At 32.3% G+C, this 23105-nt stretch overlaps 2 protein-coding genes across 3 annotated transcripts; both read right to left on the bottom strand.

Moving 5' to 3' along the window:
- Positions 1 to 5462: 5462 nt before the first annotated feature.
- On the bottom strand, positions 5463 to 8848 carry LOC110647217 (V-type proton ATPase subunit G 1). 2 transcript variants are annotated; one of them, XM_021800945.2, is made up of 4 exons: positions 8690 to 8848; positions 7137 to 7238; positions 6420 to 6520; positions 5463 to 5798 (listed from the first exon to the last, which is right to left on the bottom strand). In XM_021800945.2, the coding sequence occupies exons 2-4, from the start codon at positions 7222 to 7224 to the stop codon at positions 5655 to 5657; spliced, it is 333 nt and encodes a 110-aa protein (XP_021656637.2). In that variant the 5' UTR covers positions 7225 to 7238; positions 8690 to 8848; the 3' UTR covers positions 5463 to 5654. The 2 variants fall into 2 exon arrangements, with proteins under 2 accessions (XP_021656637.2, XP_021656636.2); XM_021800944.2 differs by lacking the exon at positions 8690 to 8848 and adding an exon at positions 8393 to 8659.
- A 4064-nt stretch (positions 8849 to 12912) lies between these two features.
- Positions 12913 to 22497, bottom strand: LOC110647219 (protein disulfide isomerase-like 1-3). Its single transcript, XM_058133431.1, is given in 9 exon segments — positions 12913 to 13218; positions 13307 to 13384; positions 13485 to 13574; positions 15485 to 15562; positions 15654 to 15769; positions 16160 to 16325; positions 16618 to 16762; positions 17113 to 17393; positions 22137 to 22497. Coding segments are annotated over 9 exon segments (1251 nt in total). The 5' UTR covers positions 22359 to 22497; the 3' UTR covers positions 12913 to 13143.
- Positions 22498 to 23105: the final 608 nt, after the last annotated feature.

Here is a 23105-nt window from a genome sequence, read left to right as displayed (position 1 = left end):
TTTGATTCTTAGTGTAAATCAAGATTTTAATTAATAATTATAAGATTTTAATTAATAATTATTTTATGTTAATACAATACAATTAAGTGAATTTAAGAAATAATTTAGACCTATTTTATAGTGATTTAATGGTATATGAAGGAAAAAAATATAAATTCTTTATATATTTTAAATAATAATTAATTTTATAATTCAAATGATAATTTTGATTTGGCTCTCTGCGACAAAAATTGTATAAAATTTTTTAATAATTGAATCCGAATCAAACCAATAAGAAACGAAAGAATCAAACCGAAACTAAAAAATAAGTAGAATAGGGAAAATATATATTATATATCAAAAAGTGAAAGATTGTCAAAACTCCTTGAAAGCCATTGAAATAGGGTAAAATTAATGAATGTTAAGATTGCCATTGTATTGATGGAATGAACAATAGTTGATGTCTCCTCTCATCCACTCACCCATATAATTTCTGGTAATTATAAGTGATTGACAAGTCAATTATATCATGTCCTCCACGAAATCAAACTAGAGCGTTGAATCTTTATTGATATTATTATTTTTATTAGAAAGATGGATGTAAATTTGATGTCAAAATCATAATTTTCACACTCGATGTCATTAGATTAGTAATTCATTAATTGATTGTATTTCAATCTCCTAATGTTCGTAATTATAACAACTAAGCATTGTGACTTAGTGGTAAATTTTTGAAGTTGGAGATGTTCGATCTCAGTTCAACTCCTCACCCTTGAGATCCACTTGATGGGATGGGTGAATTAACTGTGGATAGTCCATACATACGACTTTTTGAGACCCATTGTACATTTGTGGTAGATCCCTTTATGGAATGGGTTAAATCACTATAAAATTGTTTAACCACGGATACTAAGCCTAGAGGGCAATGATTGTTACACCTAAAGAGCGTTTTCTTTTTTTTTTTATTTCAAAAAAAAAAGTTAATAATTCTAATGTTTTTTAGTAACAATTAAATTTCTTAAGCCAATTAAAGTCAATTCAGTTAATAAAACTGAATCAACACTGAGAATTCGAATCTTACTGATAATCTCTTTTGGTGAACGATCTCTAATCTCTCAACAAGGTTGATGGTATAACTTATCATTGAACTGGAAGAACATCTCCTCATCTAAACTTTTTTATAACAAAAAATAAATAAGTAAAACAATCGAATTTTCCAACTTACCCAAATAGCTATAATGTTAGTAATGATAACGTTGTTTATTAAAAAAATGTGATTTAATCTTGATTCATCCAAGATTAGTAAATTCTATTATGGTATGATTTAATGAGTCTCTTTCATTATCCTTTAATGGTTGTGTGTTTATGGAGTTGTTAGTTTTCACTTTCATTAGCTTTCTCATGGGTATTAATTACTTAAGATTAATATGATATAGGTTTCCTTTTCTTGTGATAATCCATGGGATTAAAGAATAATTTTGAAGCACTTGCTCCACTAATCACGGTGACCATCATAATCATATTGAGCTCCACTTGACTTTGACTTGTGTTGGAATGATTTTATCCTTAATCACAGGTAACAAACACCATGTCATTCCATTAATCATTCCTTATTGTCTTCAGGGTCATCCCTATGTTCACACTTTCTTTTCCTTCTTTCTCTTTTTATAATATGATTCATCGTAAATTTAAGATATAAGTATATAAAATTCATATATTTAATAGGCGAGTCTCATTATATATTTTATATCTTAATTTATAGTGAACTAAATATGAACAAGAAATTTTTAAAAACTAAACTACATGGGTTATGTTTTGATATTTTAGAAAATAAGATCTGAATCTTTTATATTTTAAGAGAGAGATTTCATTCTTTTCGATCTCTACGCATTTCACCGCTCCACTGAAAATTTCCTCTGCCCCTACTATACGCCAGCGTGGCAGTTTCCACCGCTTGTCCAGGGTTGAGCCATGAGATTTGACGACGGACTTAAAAAGTCACCTACAGATGCTTTACGCCCAATTATTTTGGATAACGCTTGCATCCTTTGTAATACAGTGGCCGCTGACACAAAGTTAGTCGATGCTTATTAAATTACTAATTTAATGACTAAATTGATTAAATACATGTATATTTTATCAATAAATTTTAACTTAATAACACTAAATCGTTTGTAAAACTGTGAGACATTAGTTTAAGTCTTTAACGGGAGTCAATTGTATTATATGTATATTTTTTATTTCATTCAGGAAAAATAGGTATACAGATAGGCTGATCACACACCTAACCTAATAAGTAACATTAGGCATTTCACCTTCACACGCATCTAGAAGGATCCAATCACACTTTGTTGAGAACAAAGCACAGAATACTTCCTAAATAGACAATGATATATCACATTACCAAAAGGCTAATTTACAAGATTCAAACCTGAAACTTCTTGAACTGAAAGAATCTCCTTTTACTAATTGAACCAATCTCTTAGGACTATATTCTCTTTCTTTTTGCTTGACAATAAATAAAAACCTATCTTATTTTTTAAATTTATTTAAAAAAAATGATAATAAAAAAAGGGTAGAGTTGTAGATGCAAGAGTGAGGAGTGCAAATAAGTGTGTTTTGGCATTTGGTGAGCAATGGGTTTGTAATAAATTAACTGGATATTTGCAGGGGACAGCAAAACAAGCCACATTGAAGATGAGCAAGTTTCCCCTGGCTGGCTCCTTTCTTCATGTTGTTGGTTTTGTCACAATCCTCTCTAACTTTGAATTGATATCATTTCTCTCTTAATAATCCAACTCCCTATATCATGTCACATCTACCCTACTCTCTCAACCCCTTGAGATCTTGTATCATTGGGATCCTATGCTACTTTGATTTGGGTCTTCCATGATTTGGGTTTTCCAATTTTACATCAATTCTTTCACTGTTTAAAGTAATATCAATTTTATAACAATTGATGTGTTCAAAGCATAGCATTGGTAATAATAAATATCAGTGCTGTCAAGATGATTTTCCATGAATCACACCCTTGAATAATTCTTTCTAAATGTTAGGTTGGGTGAGACAAGAAATTGGAAACCCTTTTCTTGATCTCAGCTTGATGGATGGCATTGACCAGGCAATTATTTCATGATCAGAAAGGCCCAATCTCATTCCTCCATCCAAACAAATTAAAAAAATTAAGAAAAAAAAAAGGTCCAAAGTATCAGTGATGTTCAGTAATGCTATGTTTGGATTAAGGGATTTCTGTTAGAATCAAATGTATCAATTCTATATAATATCACAACTTCTAAACATTTACATTGAAATTCTTTTTTATTAATCAAACAAAAAAATTTTAAATTTATGAATTTTAAATTCTAAATTTTAAACTAAACATTTAAAATCTAAATTTTAAATTCAAATCTGCAACATAAGTGTAAATGGGCCTAGATTTCAGTTGAACATTGTTAGTCCAGACACTTTCTAGGAAAAATATTTTTAGACTTTAATGATTTTATTGAAGTGATAAAAATATTTATATAGGATGATATAAAAATATATTATTAATTTAATATTATATTAAATAATAAAAAATATTTTTACAAAATATATTTTCTTAAAAAATAATTTTTCATATGTGATTTTCTACAAAATAAACGGAGCCTAACACTAGGGTTTGAATAATTTTGAGTAAAATTTTCTCTTTTATAATTTTACCCGTGGGATTAGCAGCTTCTTAAAGAGGCTTATCTTGAGTTCTTGTGCATTGTATGAAATCAACAAGGTCACGGAGGAGCTTGTCATGGAGCAGTTGATTTCACCATATTTGTTTGCGTTTGCAGTTGTGGAATTGGGGTTCAGAGAGGTGGTGGCCAAGACTGCATAAGAGTTGTTTCGAAAGAAGCACCAGAAACAACTCAATGCAGCACGAAAATGGATCAAAGAAACCTCTCAATCATGCTTACATGTGAAAATTTCATTTTCCTCATCTTTCCTAAATATCAATATTGTGCCAAATTATATGGATTTGATGAAGGCACAACAAACGTAAACAAAAACTGTATAGCTTTTATGGTGACTTGAGAGGGTGTTTACCTTAACAAATCAACTTATAAGCCATAATTTTAAACTGATATATTTATTTAAGATGTTTTTAGAGCTTATAAATAATAAAAAAAAAAAACTACTTATGCTTATAAATTAATTTGATCAAATAATTTATTGTATTACTCTAATTTAATTGTACCATTCCATTATATATACTTATTTTATTTATTCTCATATTCACCTTATTTATTTTTTTAATAATTTAAATAAATTATTTACATTAATTTTAATGAATTTAAAAAATAATTTTTTTTTATTTTTTTTAGTAAAATATGTCTACAAAATTAGTTTATTTAATTTAAAATTAAATTACATTGTAATATGATTAAAATATATTTTAATAATATTATAATAAAATATTTAGTTTATATAATTTATTATTTGAGAAAATAATTTTGTAACTTTTTCATTCATTTTAATAATAAATGTATTAATAAGTTATTTTTTACCAAACATGTCAACTACTTATTAACCACTTATAAACACTTTAACAAACATGTAATTGCTTAAAATTTTAAATACCTATACGCTCAAATTTAATTAATTTCTATAAATTAAGTCAAACACTCTAATGCCACTCTTGCAAATCCAGGTTAGTCCCCACTCACCTGCCATAGTTTCTACTAGGGGTGAGCAAATTTTGATTTAAACCGAAAAAACAAACCGAACTAAATCAATTTGATTCAATCGATTCGGTTTTAAAATTCAATCAGTTCAATTAGGTTTATATTATAAAAATTTCGGTTATTTTAGTTCGGTTTGGTTTTAAAGAAAAAAAATCTGTTAAACCGAACCGAACTAAATAATAAGTTTATATATTCAAATTGAACCAAATCAAACCGAATCAATTTTTGAATTGATTTATTTTTATGGAGAATTTATGAATTATATTTAATTATATGTATATAAATTGTTTAATTTCATTAATTAATGGTTATTATGGTCAAACCAAAGCCCAAATTATATCAAATAATTTGAAAATCAAGTCTAAATTAAAAAATCAATCAAAAATCAAAACTGATTGATTTGAACCGATCCGAACCGAAATAGAGCGGTTCGATTCGATTTGACTTTTCATCCATTTCGATTTAGTTCGGTTTCTAAAATATATGATTCGGTTTTCATGATTTAATTCGATTCGGTTTGGTTCGAACCGAATACTCACCCCTAGTCTCTACACCAACTATGGCAATTGTCCACTAATGAAGTATAATTTTCGGTATAAATTATACAATTATGCAACTTTTCACCATCCCTCAACTGTTGTAGAAAACAATAGCATTAAACAGATTTTAGAAACCTATAAAAACAAGGGTAATTTTAGAGAAATAAGATGATGCTACGCAAGATAACAAATCACATTAACTTCAAAGGAGCCTGAGTTTCGAAGATGGATAGTAAATGTTAGGGAAAATTTATTTCATAGAGGAACATAATCAAACAATACAAATTATAAATACTATTAGAGAAAGCTGAAATACATGCACTCTGACCAAGCCAGAACGCCAATATTCAAATCAAAACGTTACATGCAGAAAGACAGCAGTTAAATGCGTTTACCCTTTCAGGCTGGCAAGGTCGTCCTAGTTCTTCACTGTTGTCACATGCTTCAGAAGCATATGTACCACATCATGGGATATTCTTGCTGCCTCTATCTTGAGGTGATGAATCTTTGCCTCCGTTTCTTGCTCAAGCCGCTTCACATTAGCACCAGAATCCCCGCTACTCTGTTTAATGGGTAGGTTCATGTGAGCCTTTGAGTAATAATATCGCAATGCGGATCAATTAGCAATCATATGGTCCAAATTTGCCATATGCTGTCAATCTAATAATGAAAGCCTCCTCTCTCTCTCTCTCTCTCTCTCTCTCTCTCTCTCTCTCTCTCTATCTCAAAATGCAGCTCTAAAATATTAGATTGCAGAAAACTCACTGGACGCATTTGAATGAGAATAGCTGTTAAATCACTAAAGGGATTAGCAATCCATATCTGATAATGGTTAGGGGTTCTAAGGGCCTCTCTATGTGTGTCTGTGTGTGTGTTCGGAGAGTTGATGGAGAGAGTAGTTATGGCAACTAAATTTGGTAAAACTTTCAGAATTAACTGGAATGACAATCGAGAAGGAAAAAAGAAAAAACTAAGGCCTTCAGATGGAAAATAATCATCAGTATGACCATAACTCATCAGACCACAACATAACTTTAAGTTTTCCCATTTTCATGAAATTATGTTGCAAATCACCATGAAACTGAAGTTAGCAGAAACCCCCCTCCACCCTCACCCCCTCCTTTTGTCTTTTGAAAAGCCACAAAAACAATATAATATCGAGGCTTTCTTTCAGCATTCTCACCTCCGCAACTTTCCTCTGAAATTCCGCTTCCACATGAGCACGAAATTCAGTAATATCCTTTTCAGCCCCTTCCTTGGCTTGTTTCAATCTAGCAATTTTTGCTGAATGGAAAAAGATACAGAAGCAAGTTAACATCAAGATCTACATCAATGTGACTACTACTACCATCATTTTTTTTTATGACCAAAAAATTAGGGGAGCATATATCTTTTAAAACTTAAAACAGATAGTTGTTTAGTGCTTGCTAGTTGTTTCAAAACTAAAATTTTTCCTTCAAGCCATGTTTTGCATGCTGTATATATATAGAGTTGATATTTTTGCTCAGTGTACAGCAGGTTTTATGATTCATAAAATGTAGATGGCAACAACTAAGTAATAGAAAGCTGATCATTCCCGGCTACCAAATACCCAGCGTATTCTTTCAGCTTTATAATTCCCTGTGGCCAGATATGAACATGCACAACAACATACTGTTGTACAGTAAATTCTTTCGAAGAATTCAAGGCTAAGAATTAGGTAACCTTAAAGTCAGCAACTTTGTAACAAGTCAGGTTTATTGAGAATAAATAAACATAACATAGTTTAATAAACTAATAAATGCCTTCATTATCTCAGAAGAAACAACAAAAATTGGGAGTTTTGGAAGCAAAGGGACGACAAATGATTTAAACAGAATGATAAATGTTTTGATTATCAGTAAAAATGGAAAATACTCACCATTTCTGGCAGCATTGACAATGTGCTGAGCTTCCTGTTCTGCAGCTAGCAGGAGTTGAATTCCATTCTGACCTCTGGTGGCATCCATTCTTCCAGTAATTTCTAATGGAACATGAAATATAAAGTATCGGTTAGTATTGGATAGTATGAAAACAAAATAGCTCTTCCAGTAACACAATAAAGTGGCTTGAGCAAGGACCCAATCAAATGAACAATATCAGCAATAAAAACTGCACACTTTCAGGGAAAACTTCAATTTCAGGACAGCCCAGGCACAAATGTAAGTTACCCAGAAAAATGGCATCCCCTGGATCAACTCTTTCAACACATAGCATCTAAAATTCCACCTCAGATAAAATTAAGGAAACTCAACACCCAACAAAACCCAACCCTTGCCACATGATTTTTTTTGCTCCAATAAAGTGAAGAAAAGAACTGTGCTCAATTTGTTCTTCTATAGCTAACAAGGTTCAGCGCCTTAATACGAAAATTGCAGCCTAAAAATGAAGAACCGAATAATGGCAAAATTGGGGATGTTGCAAGAGGATAACCCCTCATCCTAGCAAGGGTACAAGGGTATGGTAACAACAACCCCTAATGATGATGCAGACAAGCTAAATGATTCTGTCTTTGCGTATTCAACTATTCATGTTCTTAAAAGGCCACAAATAGAGCATATTAAAAGTGGTACTTTTAACCAAATATCACAATTACAAGTTACAATGTTAAAAAGCTCAAAAGCAATGAACCAGCATGAAGATTGAAAATTTGAAATTTATGAAAAAAATGACTTCATCATGTTGACATACTAGAACCGGAATTAATTTGCAGCTTTGCTTGTCCTTACTCAACTCAGCTAAGTTCAACTAAGATTTAATTCCAATCTAATTGGGTTTGCATCTTCAGTTAAATCAAGTACCCAAAACAAATTAAATCTACACTGAAGAAAATTGACATTTCAAAGAGCTACGATGAAGTATCCGTCAGCTGGAAACATCCAACAATAACACACGCTCAAAGTTAACCATTCCATTATATATATATATATATATATATATATATATATATATATATATATATATATAGAATAAAAACTATTAAACAACAATTTAAGTTCCCAGATTCTTGATCAAGCATACATCATAAATCTCACTGATCTAAGCCATCATCTGTTCTTACTAATCAGAATCCACACATGCAACATTGAATTTAATAAATCCCAACTGAAACCAGTAAACCACACTAAGCAAACCCACCAATTAGAACAACACTGAACCATCGAATCTGGCCATACCCATCAAGATTTTTCACCGATAAACAGAAAATTAGCATTCAGATTTATCTTATTGTTTGGAGAAATCGAAGATCATGAGATCAAGGAAGCTTTCTCTTTTCAACAAACGTCAGTGGCCCACAATTTAAAAAAAAAAAAAATCCAAGCAAGATAATGAATGCAGCAATGGCAATCTAAAACAAAGAGAAAGACAGGCAAAAGAATAGGAGAAAATATAGAAAAATTAGAGTATCTGTGTGCCAAAGAAAGGGAGACTCACCTAAAGAAGAGGTGTTGTGTTGGGTCCAAACTCTAAAGATCTGCGAGAAACAGTTGATCAATGATGACTTTGAAGTTGATTTATGTCTCTGCTCTGCTAGAGATTTACTTGAAGCAGACGTGTGCTACTCCTGGAGACAACAGTAATTTTGCCGAAGCGGTGTTCAATTACTAAAATAGACATAACCTTTCCTTACATAAAACTCTCCTTATTAATTTTCAAATTATTTATGTTCACGTTGCCTTTATTAAATTAAAAAAAAAATTATACTTTATTTTTATATTTTATTTATTTATATTTATTTTATTTTTATTTTATATTTATATAATTTTTTATTTTATTTTTAAATAGGGTAAAAAAAACATTCGATTTATATCAATTTATTTAGTTGTTATTTTGTTCCTATGGAAAATCAATTATTTATATGCTTGGTTTGATACAATTATAAATATAAAATAATAAAAATAATTTTTTATACTATAATATATATTAAAATACATAATTAAATTTACATTTTTATGAAAAATCTTATAAAATTACATTTTTATTTAAGAAAAAACAGATTAATGTTATCAAGTCCTAGGCTTAAATAATAATCATCGATTAGATTTAAATCATGTATAATAATAATAATAATAATAATAATAATAATAATAATAATTTATTAAATACTATAAATAAATATCAATGAGTATTTGGTATGAGTGGTACGATATTTTTATCTTTTAAGTAGGTTCAACGCGAACAAAATTAGTCTTGATCTATTATATTAGGAATACTTATGAAATATCTAAAAAAATATTATAAATAAATTCATTAAATTTTTATTAAATTATAAAAATTTAAATATATTAAAAATAAAAATCTGAGGTGTTATATCATTTTTCTTTTAAAAAAATTCATCCCTGAATTAAAAAAAAAAACACTAGTGTATGACTTGCGTATGGTCTATCTCTGCTCTCACTAGAAATTGAAAGTCACAACACATACTACTGGATTGTTGCATTCCGAACTCACTCTAATCCTAGGAATCAAACATTGAAATTGTTTGTACGCATTCGGGTGTCATTTATACACCCTTCTAATACACATCTGATATATTGTGAAATTTTTTTAACACATGATTATAAATTATAAGAATCAATTGTTTGGTAAAATTTTATTTCAATAATGAATTCTGGGATGAGAGGTTTTAGTAAAATTGTCTTGATTTTATTAAGATGTCGAGTTCTGTTCTTGAGCATTGTGTGTATGTATTCTATATTTCAATAGAAAAAAGGAGACCTCGAGGGATGAGCCAAGTGTGTCCTTGTGTGACCCTAGTTGAGTCCATAAGTGTGTTGAGGGGCTTTCTACCGTAGCAGTGCAACGCGTGAAGGAAAAATACTGTAACAGGGTCTGACTTGCACAAATTACCAAATCAGGGTGAAGGGTCAACGTTGGAACACCGAGACTCAAGGGAAATCAGCGTCCATTGTTGGAACGCTAGCCTTGATGGCGTCCATACTCTAGACGCTATCCTTAACAGCCTTTAGAACTCATTTGCAAAGATTGCGAGGAACCGGGACGCCATTTAAAGTGGCGTTTGAAGGCAGGACGTGAATTAAAGAAGCGTCCAGTGTTCTAACCTGACACGTCCTAGATCTTAAATCAAACCGGATGAAATCAAACCAGATAATTATCCGGTTCGATTTATTAAATTTTTTTTCCAAGAAATATAGCTGAATACATTAGGTGAACTTGACCATTCATCTAGGAATTTATTGTGATTCTTATCTGATTTGAGAATTTGGATTTGTAATTTTAAATTGAATCAAATGAAATCGAACCAGATATCATTTCATTTTTTTTTTTCAACACATATAATTGAATACATGAGGTGATTCAGACTGTTTATCCGAGTAATTGTAGCATTTCCTACCGGTCTAGAGAATTTCGAGTTATATTTGTAAATCGAACCAGATTAAATTGGAGTGAACGGAACTCAATTTTATGCATAATAATGGCAATAATTATACTTTTGCAATATAGTAAATATTTTAGCCCATTTCGACTTTTGGGTTAGATTTCTCGCAAACCGTGAACCCCAGAGAAAACCGAGAGTACCAGAGCGTTCCACTCGTCAAGAGCTTCACGGCAATATAAATTTCAAAATTTTTCGACATCGTTTTTCGATGGGTGGAGCGCTATGGTACTCTCGGTTTTCTCGTAGAGTTCACGGTTTACGAGAAATATAGCTCAAAAGTCGAAATGGGCTAAAATATTTACTATATTGCAAAAGTATAATTATTGCCATTATTATGCATAAAATTGAGTTCCGTTCACTCCAATTTAATCTGGTTCGATTTACAAATATAACTCGAAATTCTCTAGACCGGTAGGAAATGCTACAATTACTCGGATAAACAGTTTGAATCACCTCATGTATTCAATTATATGTGTTGAAAAAAAAATGAAATGATATCTGGTTCGATTTCATTTGATTCAATTTAAATTACACATCCAAATTCTCAAATCAGATAAGAATCACAATAAATTCCTAGATGAACAGTCAGGTTCACCTGATGTATTCAGCTATATTTTTTGGAAAAAAAAATTTAATAAATCAAACCGGATAATTATTTGATTCGATTTCATCCGGTTTGATTTAATATCTAGGACGTGTCAGGTTAGAACACTAGACGCTTCTTTAATTCACGTCCTGCTTCCGAACACCACTTTGAATGGCATCCCGGTTCCTTGCTCTTTGCCGGACCTGACTTAATGCAGAGAATCTTTGCAAATGAGTTCTAAACGCTATTAAGGATAGCGTCCAAAGTGTGGACGCTATCAAGGCTAGCATTCCGACACTGGACGCTGACTTCCCTCGCGTCCCGGTGTTCCAACGTTGACCCTTCACCCTGGTTTGGTAATTTGTGCAAGTCAGACCCTGTTACAGTATTTTCCTTCCCGCGTTGCACTGGTATGGTAGAAAGCCCTGTGTTGAGCGTGGCCAGGGACTGGTCCTTCAAAATCCCACATCAAATATATAGTATGCGTGCGTAACGCTTATATGAGATGAAAGGTCTTGGCAAAATTATCATGATTTTATCAAAATGCCGAATCCTATCTCTGAGCGTTGTGTGTTTGCGTTTTATCTTTCAACAACAAAAAAAGTCATACACTTGGATGCGTATGGGAGTTACTCATCAAACATATTTTCATCTTGTCACTCTCGTAAGCTGCTTTAACTTCTTCTAATGAAACCTATTTCACTATCATCCCAAAAATAGCATTAAGAATTGTAATAACAGGGGCCTGTTTGATATTATTATTGGAACTATTATTTGAAAAAAAATATATTTTTTAAATATAGTAGTTAAAGAATATTAAAAAAATAATTTAAAATTAAATTTAATAAGTTTTAATTATAAAAATACTAAAATAACAAATTTATTTTTTATAAATTATTTTTCAATAACATTTAAAATGAACTTTTTCTTTTTTGAAAAAATAGTTGACTCTTCAATCTCAATGTCAAACGGCCACTAAATACCATCCAAACCTTACTTTAACTCCTACAATTACATTCTCATCATAACCTGAAATACTACAAGGCATACTTACATCAAGGTCACATTCCATTCACATTCCCAAACCTAATATAACTTGTTCAACTCCAAATGGATGCCACATTTGAGGTTCAACTCAGCTTTGACAGAACATTAGATTTGTGGAGTTTAATTATAACCATAACATTATTTCATAAGAACATTGGAAAGAAACTGCTACAAATTTAGGTAAAGCATTTGAATAAACTCTTTTTAAACCATTGGTCTTGTGGTTTATATATGGTGTCTTTGGAACGGTCGGCTTTTAAGTTGAATATGCAGTCATCTTGAATCCACTCGTAAGCAAAAGGATGAGACGCATAGATGAAAGAAATGCGAAGCTGTTGAAAGTCGAGAAACTGTAGGACAAAATTGAATTTCCTGATAGGCATTCATTGTCTCTGCTGCAACTGAAACCAGTGGCATGGGTTGTATTTTGTTGCCAGACACCATCTGGTGGGTCGATTCCTACTTGGCAAGCCATGGTTGCAATTATTGTAGCTATACTAATACTATCATCAGGGACCCTCTAGTTTTTTCTATCACATAACCCACAGTTTCCAGGTAATTTTTTCAATTTTCCAAGCCATGATTTTAACTTTGATGCTTTGCTACTAGAAATAGCAATTGGACTATTAGTTAGTTTTCCAAACTCTAATACCAATGCTACGTAGAAAACAATATATATACACCATTAGTTATAATCATATTTTAGAAAACAATTATATAATCAGAGTTTAATCAACTTACATATCAAGTTCATCCATGGCTACTGCTAATTATTTTTGGTCTTTATGACTATTGACAAATATAATATGCATCAGGAATGGAACTTGGATTAGAGGCACGAGAGTGTGATAGAAGTCAGGCAGCTGATGAATTCATAGCTGGTTCTAATTTGCTCAGAAACTTTTCTTCAAGAAAATCCTCTGCAAATGACTACGCCATGGCATATACATCGTATGATTAGTTTCACGGATCCTACTAATTTAATATATATAAGAGGAAAAATAACTGACAAGAGTACCTTGATACCACTTAAGGTCAATTCACCATCATATTTATAGTTTTTTATATCCTTATCTGCTTTGTGAAAAGCTACGACCTGCATGATGATTCAGTCTTTAGCTCATCAAAACTCAATCTGATGCATAAATAGGATTTTGATATAGCTAAAAAATAGACTTTGGATATGGAGGACTTACTGTTGGAGAACCTTCAATGATGCCAAGTTGATGACAAAGATTTCTTATATAAGAATCTTTATGGCTAGTTTCCACATGAACGAAGAGAAGCTATACATAAAATACCCACAAAAACGAAGTATTAAATTTGTTAAAGAGTTGCTAGATCAAAAATGCAAGATTTTTATTCATATTTAAATGCTAAATTACACTATATATCCAAGAACTTGTCAGTATTCTAAAACAGGAAATGTATATATATATGCACCCTATTATAGCAGCCCACTCGAAAGTTATTCAAATTAGGGTGTCCATTTATAGTTTCCGTTCGGGTAATGTCTCAGAATCGAGAACGAATCAAAATTTCAGCATGATTTCAATTTTGTTCTTTATTATTTTGTTTTTGGTTTATTATGATTTTCAATTCTCCAATTTCGACCCGATTCAGTTTGATTCTTGAAATAATTTTATGTAATTATTTCCGTTCATAATTAAATTAATATTTAAATTTTAAAGTGTTTTAATTATTTTTAAATTATATAATATTTAAATTTAAGGTACATATATAATTTAGAATTAAACATATTATATAATATAGCAGTAAAAATATATCATATAATAATTTTTTATTATTTATTAATTATTTAATTTTTAACCATACAACATATATATAATTATGAATGAAGTAATACATAGTATAATAGTATATTTATAATTAAGAATTATAAGGTAATTTAATGTATTTGTAACTAAAATTATTAAAAAAATATAGATAAATAAAATATAATATTAGTTTATATTTAGTCCACAATCATATATATATAAATAAATATAAATACATTGAGAGTATATAGTACGTCTAAAAAATCATAGAAAAACATAGATATAAATTCAGTTCTTGGTTCAGTATGGTTTTGGTATAGTTCGGTTTGGTTTTTAATGAAAAACCAAAACCAAAATAAAGTATTAAAATAAATTCGACTCGCTACGATTTTTTAATTCAGTTCAAAACCTTCAAAATCTGTGCACAACCTAATTCAAATATATGACCATTAAAATTATTAAAACATAATAAAATAAAAACTATTTTATAAATTTAAACTTTTAGATTGAATAATTTACTATAAATTTCTTTTTATCAATTTAATTTTAGCACAAAAGAAGGTATGCATATACTTCTACACACTCTAAGCCCAATACATAAGATGTTTGGCCATGCATTATACTTTTGGTGTAGCCACAAGGCTAATTATTGTTAACAATAATAATTGGATGTATTTCTTTTTTTTTTTTTTTCAAAAAGCAGCCAATCAAGGCAAATTATAATATGCACTCGCCACTCAATGCACTAAAAATAAAGCATTAAGGATTGAGCATTAAGTTGAAATCGAATCGAATCGTTAAAATTGAATTAATCGAATTATTATATTTTAAAAATTGAATCAAATTAAAATACATAAAAAATCAAACTGAATTAAACCGTCTTCATTCATTTAGTTCGATTCGAATTAATAAGTTTTTAGGCTTTGATTTGTTTTTTTTTTATTTAGACTTGATTTTAAATTATTTGATCTTATTTTGACTTTGATTTGAAGCTAATAACTATTAATCAATGAAATTAAATAATTTATATATATAAAAATATATATAATACATAAATTTCCTATAAAAATAAAATAATTTAAAAATCAATAAAGCAATTTGGTTTGGTTTAATTTGATTCAACTGATTTTTTCTCTCTAACTAAAATTCTTAAAATCTAAAATCAAATTAAATTGATTTATTAAATCAGGACGGTTTAGTTCGATTTATTCAGTTCAAACCGAATAATGCTCAACCTAACACAGACTAAAAAAACAATCCTCATAAATTATAAAAAAATAAAACCCATATTATTGTAATTGAGCATGCATATACATAATTACACTAAATAATTTCCGGTTAATCAATTTATATTAAAAAACATCAATTAATTATCTAATTAGCAAGCGTTCACAACATAGACATAAATCTATACCTACCTTTCCTTTGAATGACTTTTCTGCCTCTTCAAATATGGATATAACATCCCATGATCCTTCGGGAGCAAAAAGCCACAACTGATAATGAAATAATAGAAATATTACTAATCAATAACTCTAAATTTCTAATATCACAAAAACTATTAAAATAAAATAAAATCTTAATTACCTGCTTCATACGATTGTTATAAATTCTTTGAGCATTGTCAACTGTGTAAGGGATAACAGAAGGAAGCTTACGCTTAGATATAAAATCACCCATAGCCAATCTGGTGAATTGACCTTCTGTAGGAAGAAAAGCAAAATACCAGAAAATTTGAATGTCTCAGACATATATAGACCGTTGAGAATCCTGCTAGACAGAGTGAGTCACTGTAGCTACAATAATATTATTGTAAGATTTCATTAATTATATTATCTTCATGGTATACTGTTTGTCACCCACTCAATTGTTAAAGATTCAGCTCTTAATGCAATCCATTTCGAGTTTAAATCCCACTTACTGTTGTTTGAGTTTTTCATGAGTAGGCGATGGATAAACCCTAATGTAAATCTCCAGTGATCTCTGTAGGCTTTTTCTAACATTAGGATGGGTTGTACCAAGGAAGAAATAATTTTACTTTAATCACTCTTCACACCAATCATGTATATTTTTTATATATTAATGAGACTAACCATAGCCAAAGTAGATAGGAGTTAGACCCTCCCTTTTCACCAAGACCAGAGTAGGGCGTTTGATTTTCTGGTAGAACAAGTTGGCAGCATCAACGTTGGCAGTTTGATAAAAGCTGACATCAATATGCAGTTTTGAGACAGCAGAAAGCTCCTCACTATCTTTACCCTGTCAATTTAGCTTGAGAATGATTAATGACTAAACAATCAAAGATGAGCAATGTATGTTTAGAGATATATTAAAGTATATTTTCAAAGCTTGCCTACAAGCTTAAGCATTTAGATTAAACTGTAATGTCAAACAATTAAAAGTTCTAAATTTCAAATATTAATTATATACTTTATTAATTAAATTTCAGGATAAAGATATATATCTCCGTATAAGTTCTGCATGGGAAAGAAATTGGAAGATTATTCCACATATAGACATGAAAACTATCATGAAATGGGCACTAAAATACCTCTAAAGAGTCTAGCAGTCCCAAAATTGTCATAGATTTTGCTTGTAATAGTATACTTTCTGCCTCCTCAATTGTAGTCACATTTTGAACAGTGATGTTCATTATCTGATCCATTATCTGATTCACCCAATTAGCAATAGCGTCCCTGCAGTGTAAATAACCATCTAGTCAACTTTTTCATAAAACAACACTGCTTCACATCAAAAAGAAGGGCTTGTCTATGAAAGTATCGACAGTGAAGATCAAGCTCATGAGCTTTATTATTAGAAACAAGTTGATAAGATCTTTTTTGCGTCCCTATGTCCCTCTGCCTGGCCACATGGAGATGAGAGAGATGGCTTTTTCTCGCTTGAATTTTATTTGGAGGCATATAATAAATATGAAAAAATTGGCGAAAAAAAAAACAATATCAAAACATTTATAGTTTTTAAATATTTATGGGCAATTGATTCTTATTTTTCTTTGATTACATATAGAACGTAACAAGAAACTCACCTGGTTCGTTCTTAGGAGTCATAGAGAACCTTGTGAGCTCCACCACCAATCAATAAATACAAAGTGGGCCACTGACTAACCTTGAATTTGATGGCCAACTTTGTTTCTTTAGGATCGATTTTTGCAAGAACGGCCTTACCCTTCAACATAGTAGCCGCCGCAGCATATTCCGGTGCCAATTTCCGACACCATTTGCAATTATGCATATAGAAATTCATCATTACGTACTCATTTCTAGCAACGAAATCACTAAAGTTTTGGTCTGTCAACACCACCATGTCCTTCTCTATTGAATGTGTGCATCAGTAGCTGCAGGGTTGCTGATAAGGAGGCTGACATGGCTAGCAGAGATGGCAGCACATGTGAAACTGAGGATGCAAGCTCAGGTTTTAATGCCAGGTGTCTTTAAGATCAGATTGTAAGGGTTGCAACTGATATTCAATGCAACATATGCTCTTTGACCTAGTTTTTAGGAGATTAGTTTTGATTTTCTGTTATTTACTAGCTGTTAAGGTTAGTAGCTAAAGTTTAGGAAGTTTGTTGCTCTTATTTCTGTTTTTTAGTTGCAAACTCATGTATTTAAGCAGATCATTATTCAATAAAAAATAACCTTCTCCCATTTTCTTTTGTTCTTTATATGCTCTCTTAGTTAAGTATAACTAATATTTGCAACATATTGGTATCAGAGCAGTCTTCTTAAAGGGACTTGTGCGTGAACCAAGTGAACCTCACCAAAAAGGCCTAAACACCTTGCTTCCATCCATTAAATAAATGGATTCTGAAACACCATTCACAGCTCTAGCACCACCAGTGTTTAATGGTGACAATTATCATGTCTGGGCAGTCAGAATGGAGGCACACCTAGAGGCAAATGATCTCTGGGAAGCTGTTGAGGAAGACTACGAAGTTCTTCCATTACCAGACAATCCAACACTGGCACAGCTCAAAAATCATAAGGAAAGGAAAGCAAGAAAGTCAAAGGCAAGAGCTTCTTTGTTTGCTGCTATCTCACCAGCTATTTTCACCAGAATTATGACCATGAAATCAGCATTTGAAATTTGGAATTTCCTCAAGAATGAATATGAAGGAGATGAGAGGATCAAGGGAATTCAAGTGCTGAATCTAGTCGAGAGAATTTGAGATGAGAAAATGAAAGAGTGCGAGACAATTAAAGAATATGCTGATAAGCTTCTTAGCATTGTCAACAAGGTAAGATTACTTGGTTCTGAATTTTCTGATTCAAGAATAGTTCAGAAAATACTAGTAACTATTCCTGAAAGATTTGAAGCTACCATTTCTTCCTTGGAAAATGCTAAAGATCTGTCAAGAATCAGCTTGGCAGAACTTCTAAATGCTTTGCAGGCCCAAGAACAAAGAAGAATAATGAGGACTGAAGGTTCTGTGGAGGGAGCATTGCAAGCTAAATTGCAAATCAACCAAGGAGAAAAAGGCAAGAAAAAGAAAAACAAAAAGAAGAACTTTGGCACATGCTAACACAATGATAGTGGAGGAAACAACAAAGAATTTCCTCCTTGTGGCAAAAAGGGTCATCCACCGTTCAAGTGTTGGAGAAGACCTGATGTTAAGTGCGATAAGTGCAACAAGTTGGGGCATCATGAGAGAATCTGCAAAAGCAATTTTCAGCAGAGGAATGAGGCTCAAGTTGCAGACCAGCAGGAGGAGGAAGAGCAGTTGTTTGTAGCAACCTGTTTTGCAGCAGCAGCTCAAGTGAATGTTGGCTAGTGGATAGTGGTTGTACCAATCACATGACCTATGATCAAGAGCTTTTTAGAGAGCTAGACAGATCAGAGGTATCAAAAGTCAGAATTGGCAATGGTGAGCATATTACTGTCAAAGGAAAGGGAACTGTAGCCATTGAAAGTTGCACAGGTATAAAATTAATTACTGATGTTCTGTTTGTACCTGATATTGACCAAAATTTGCTAAGTGTGGGACAGTTACTTGAGAAGGGATTTAAAGTCATTTTTGAAGATAAGCAATGTTTAATCAAGGATGCCAATGATAAGGAAGTCTTCAGAATCAAAATGAGAGGCAAAAGCTTCTCACTAGATCCATTGAAGGAGGAGCAAGCAGCTTATCCTATTGCTATGAGCAACACAGAGACCTGGCATAAAAGACTAGGTCATTTTCATCATGCAGCAGTCTTGTCTATGCAAAAGAAGCAGTTGGTTCAGGGATTGCCTCACTTGGAATCTGATGTGCCAAATTGTAAGGCTTGTCAGTTTGGCAAGCAAGCAAGATTACCCTTCTCACAATCAACTTGGAGAGCAACTAAGAAGCTACAACTCATTCACACTGATCTGGCTGGACCTCAGAGAACTCCTTCACTTAAAGGCAGTAAATATTACATAGTTTTCATTGATGACTTCACCAGAATGTGTTGGATTTATTTTCTCAGGTTTAAGTCAGAAGTTGCAGGAGTTTTCTTGAAATTCAAGCAGTGGATTGAGAACCAAAGTGGCTGCAAGATTAAAGTTCTAAGGTCTGACAATGGCAAAGAATATACTTCAGAACAATTTAACTTGTTCTGTGATGAAGCAGGCATTGAGCATCAACTCACTGCTCCATACACTCCACAACAGAATGGAGTGAGTGAAAGGAAGAATAGAACAATTGTGGAAATGGTACGGTGCATGCTCTATGAAAAAGGATTGCCTAAGGAGTATTGGGCAGAGGCTGCAAACACTGCAGTATTTCTGCTAAACAGGCTTCCCACCAAAGCAGTAAATGGGAAGACTCCTTTTGAGGCTTGGTATGGTTACAAGCCCTCTTTGCAAAATTTTAAAGTGTTTGGATGCTTGTGTTTTACTCATGTGCCATGACAAAAGAGACAAGCTTGACAAGAAAGCTGAGCCTGGCATCTTTGTGGGATATAGCTCAATATCTAAGGCTTATAGAATTTTCCAACCTCAAACAAGGAAAATTCTCATAAGCAGGGATGTGCACTTCATAGAGAATGAGCAATGGAGCTGGAATACTGCAGAAAAGAAGCTGATTGCTGATCCTATACAAAATCAGGATGAGTTAGTTGATGACCCTCCTGTAAGAGGCACTAGATTGCTCTCTGATGTTTATCAGAGATGCAGTGTTGCTATTCTTGAACCAGCAGGATATGAAGAGGCTAAAAATGATCCAAGATGGATGGTTGCAATGCAGGAGGAGTTAAGAATGATTGAGAAAAATCAGACATGGGAGCTGGTTGATAGACCTGAGCACAGAAAAGTCATTGGTGTCAAATGGGTGTTTAGAACCAAGCTAAATGCAGATGGCTCCATTAACAAGCACAAGGCAAGGCTAGTGGTGAAAGGCTATGCTCAAGTGTTTGGTGTAGATTACTCAGAAACTTTTGCTCCTGTAGCAAGATTGGACACTATCAGGTTGCTGCTGGCATTGGCTGCTCAATATAGGTGGAAGGTATTTCAACTCGACGTGAAATCAGCTTTTCTCAATGGATATCTACAAGAGGAAATTTTTGTTGAACAGCCAGAGGGATTTGTTGTAAATGGTCAAGAGAACAAAGTTTATCTCCTTAAGAAAGCTCTATATGGATTGAAACAGGCTCCAAGGGCTTGGTACAGCAGAATTGATCAACACTTGCTGGACCAAGGCTTTGTGAAGAGTCTGAGTGAGTCCACTCTTTATGTTAAGCATGCTGACAAAAATCTTGTGATTGTCTCACTTTATGTAGATGATCTTTTAGTCACAGGAAGCAATGAAGCTCTTATTGAGCAATTCAAGAAAGAAATGACAAGGGTGTTTGAGATGACAGACTTGGGAGCTATGGCATTCTTTCTTGGCATGGAGATTAAACAAAATCAGCAGGGCATTTTCATATGCCAAAAGAAGTACGCTAAGGAGATCCTAAAGAAATTTGGATGGAGGAGTGCAAGCCAATGAGCACTCCTATGAATCAAAAGGAAAAGTTTTGCAAGGAAGATGGAACTGAGAAAGTGGAGGAGACTAACTACAGAAGTCTTATTGGTTGCTTGATGTATCTCACAGCAACAAGACCTGATATACTACATGCTGTGAGTGTTCTGTCCAGATTCTTACATTGTGCTAGTGAATTGCATCTTAAAGCTGCTAAACGTGTGCTTAGATATGTCAAAGGAACAGTTGATCATGGAATTTTGTTTCAACAAAACCAAGATTTTCAGTTTCTTGGTTTCTCGGATAGTGACTGGGCTGGTTCCTATGATGATATGAAAAGTACTTCAGGGTATTGCTTCACACTTGGTTCGGAGTATTTTCATGGAGTTCAAAAACAGAGATAGTGGCTCACAATCGAGTTCATTCTTTGCAATGATGAATCAAGCTTTGTGGCTCAGAAAATTATTGGCTGATCTGCATATGGAACAAAAGGAAAGCACAAAAGTCTTTGTGGATAATCTGGCAGCTATAGCCATTGCCAACAATCCAGTTTTTCATGGAAAAACAAAGCATTTTAGTATAAAGTTGTTCTTTCTCAGAGATGTTCAAAAAGATGGTGCAGTGTGCTTGAAGTATTGCAAGGCGACCAAAAACAGCTAGCAGATATCTTCACTAAAGCTCTTCCTAGAAGCAAGTTTGAGTTTCTAATAGAGAAACTTGGAATCTCCACCCACTGATGCAAGGAGGAGTATTGAATGTGTGCATCAGTAGCTGCAGGGTTGCTGATAAGGAGGCTGACATGGCTAGCAGAGATGGCAGCACATGTGAAACTGAGGATGCAAGCTCAGGTTTAATGCGTGTGTCTTTAAGATCAGTTGTCAGGGTTGCAACTGATATTCAATGCAACATATGCTCTTTGACCTAGTTTTTAGGAGATTAGTTTTGATTTTCTGTTATTTACTAGCTGTTAAGGTTAGTAGCTAAAGTTTAGGAAGTTTGTTGCTCTTATTTCTGTTTTTTAGTTGCAAACTCATGTATTTAAGCAGATCATTATTCAATAAAAATATAACCTTCTCCCATTTTCTTTTGTTCTTTATATGCTCTCTTAGTTAAGTATAACTAATATTTGCAACATTCTCGTCAACTGCGGGCCACATGCTGTACAGCCTGTGCTTCCACATGCACCATCTCTCCCTGGAGTTTGAAAAGCCGGCGCAGTCCCTGTTGTGGTAAATGAATGGAAGATTTCTTGCAAGAATTGCTAATGATAAGTAAGAGAAAGGCGAAAACCAGTAGATTGTGAAGAGATGAAGGATTGAAGAGAAGATGAGGAAGATAAATCTTTTTGCTAACATTGGGAATTTTTTTTTTCCTCCTCACTCTTTTGTTTGACTGTAGTCTGATTGATTGGGTTTTAGCTCCTAATTCACAGACTCAGAGTCTTGGAAGAGAACGGAGTTTACTTCTAATTTGGCAGCGCACGTAAACTTCTATGTAAGAGAGTCTCCCATTAGGAAATAACAAGCCCACATACGTGAATAAAATTATTTAGCCTTCAGCCTCTCACATCAGTCGTTTGTGCGTGTGCATGTGATTTACCTGAGTTGGCGTATCTTGAAAAAGTTATAATGATTTTATTAAAGATGTGTTCTATCTCTGAATTAGTGGGTTAGTATATGTGGATGTAGCTCAACTCGCACAAGTCTTTTGATGGAATTGAGCTTTTGAACTCCTACATTTAAAATTGTGTATGTGTGTATTTTATATATGTTAATATGTCTTAATAAAATTATTATGATTTTACTAAGAGGTTGTGTCCTGTTTCAAAATCACATGTGTTTATCTTTAAGAAGAAAAAAATTATACAATACAAATTGTGATTTCATATATTATTAATTTGTGAATTTTTTTTCCTAATATATTGTTAAATTTCAAATTATATTTGTATTAAAAAAATTATAATAATCATTATATTCACTTACAAAATATATAAACTTACTATATCACTTAAACAATTATATTAATTTAAAAATATATTATTTATATTAATTTGCAAAATATAACATTTCGAATTATAATTAATTTCAAAAAATTATTTTAAA

The sequence above is a fragment of the Hevea brasiliensis genome, chromosome 14, assembly GCF_030052815.1.
Source record: "Hevea brasiliensis isolate MT/VB/25A 57/8 chromosome 14, ASM3005281v1, whole genome shotgun sequence".
NCBI classification, from domain to species: domain Eukaryota; kingdom Viridiplantae; phylum Streptophyta; class Magnoliopsida; order Malpighiales; family Euphorbiaceae; genus Hevea; species Hevea brasiliensis.
This window is presented reverse-complemented; position numbering and strand designations above follow the sequence as displayed.

What these genes read in the sequence shown, in the direction of transcription:
- LOC110647217 (XM_021800944.2), bottom strand. Translation starts at nt 8,468, where the DNA reads ATGCTAATTTTCTGTTTATCGGTGAAAAATCTTGATGGGTATGGCCAG. An exon ending in GTTCAGTGTTGTTCTAATTG is followed by an intron (nt 7,239 to 8,392) that starts GTGGGTTTGCTT and finishes ATGTTCCATTAG; the next exon opens with AAATTACTGGAAGAATGGAT. An exon ending in TTCAGAGGAAAGTTGCGGAG is followed by an intron (nt 5,799 to 6,419) that starts GTGAGAATGCTG and finishes CCCATTAAACAG; the next exon opens with AGTAGCGGGGATTCTGGTGC.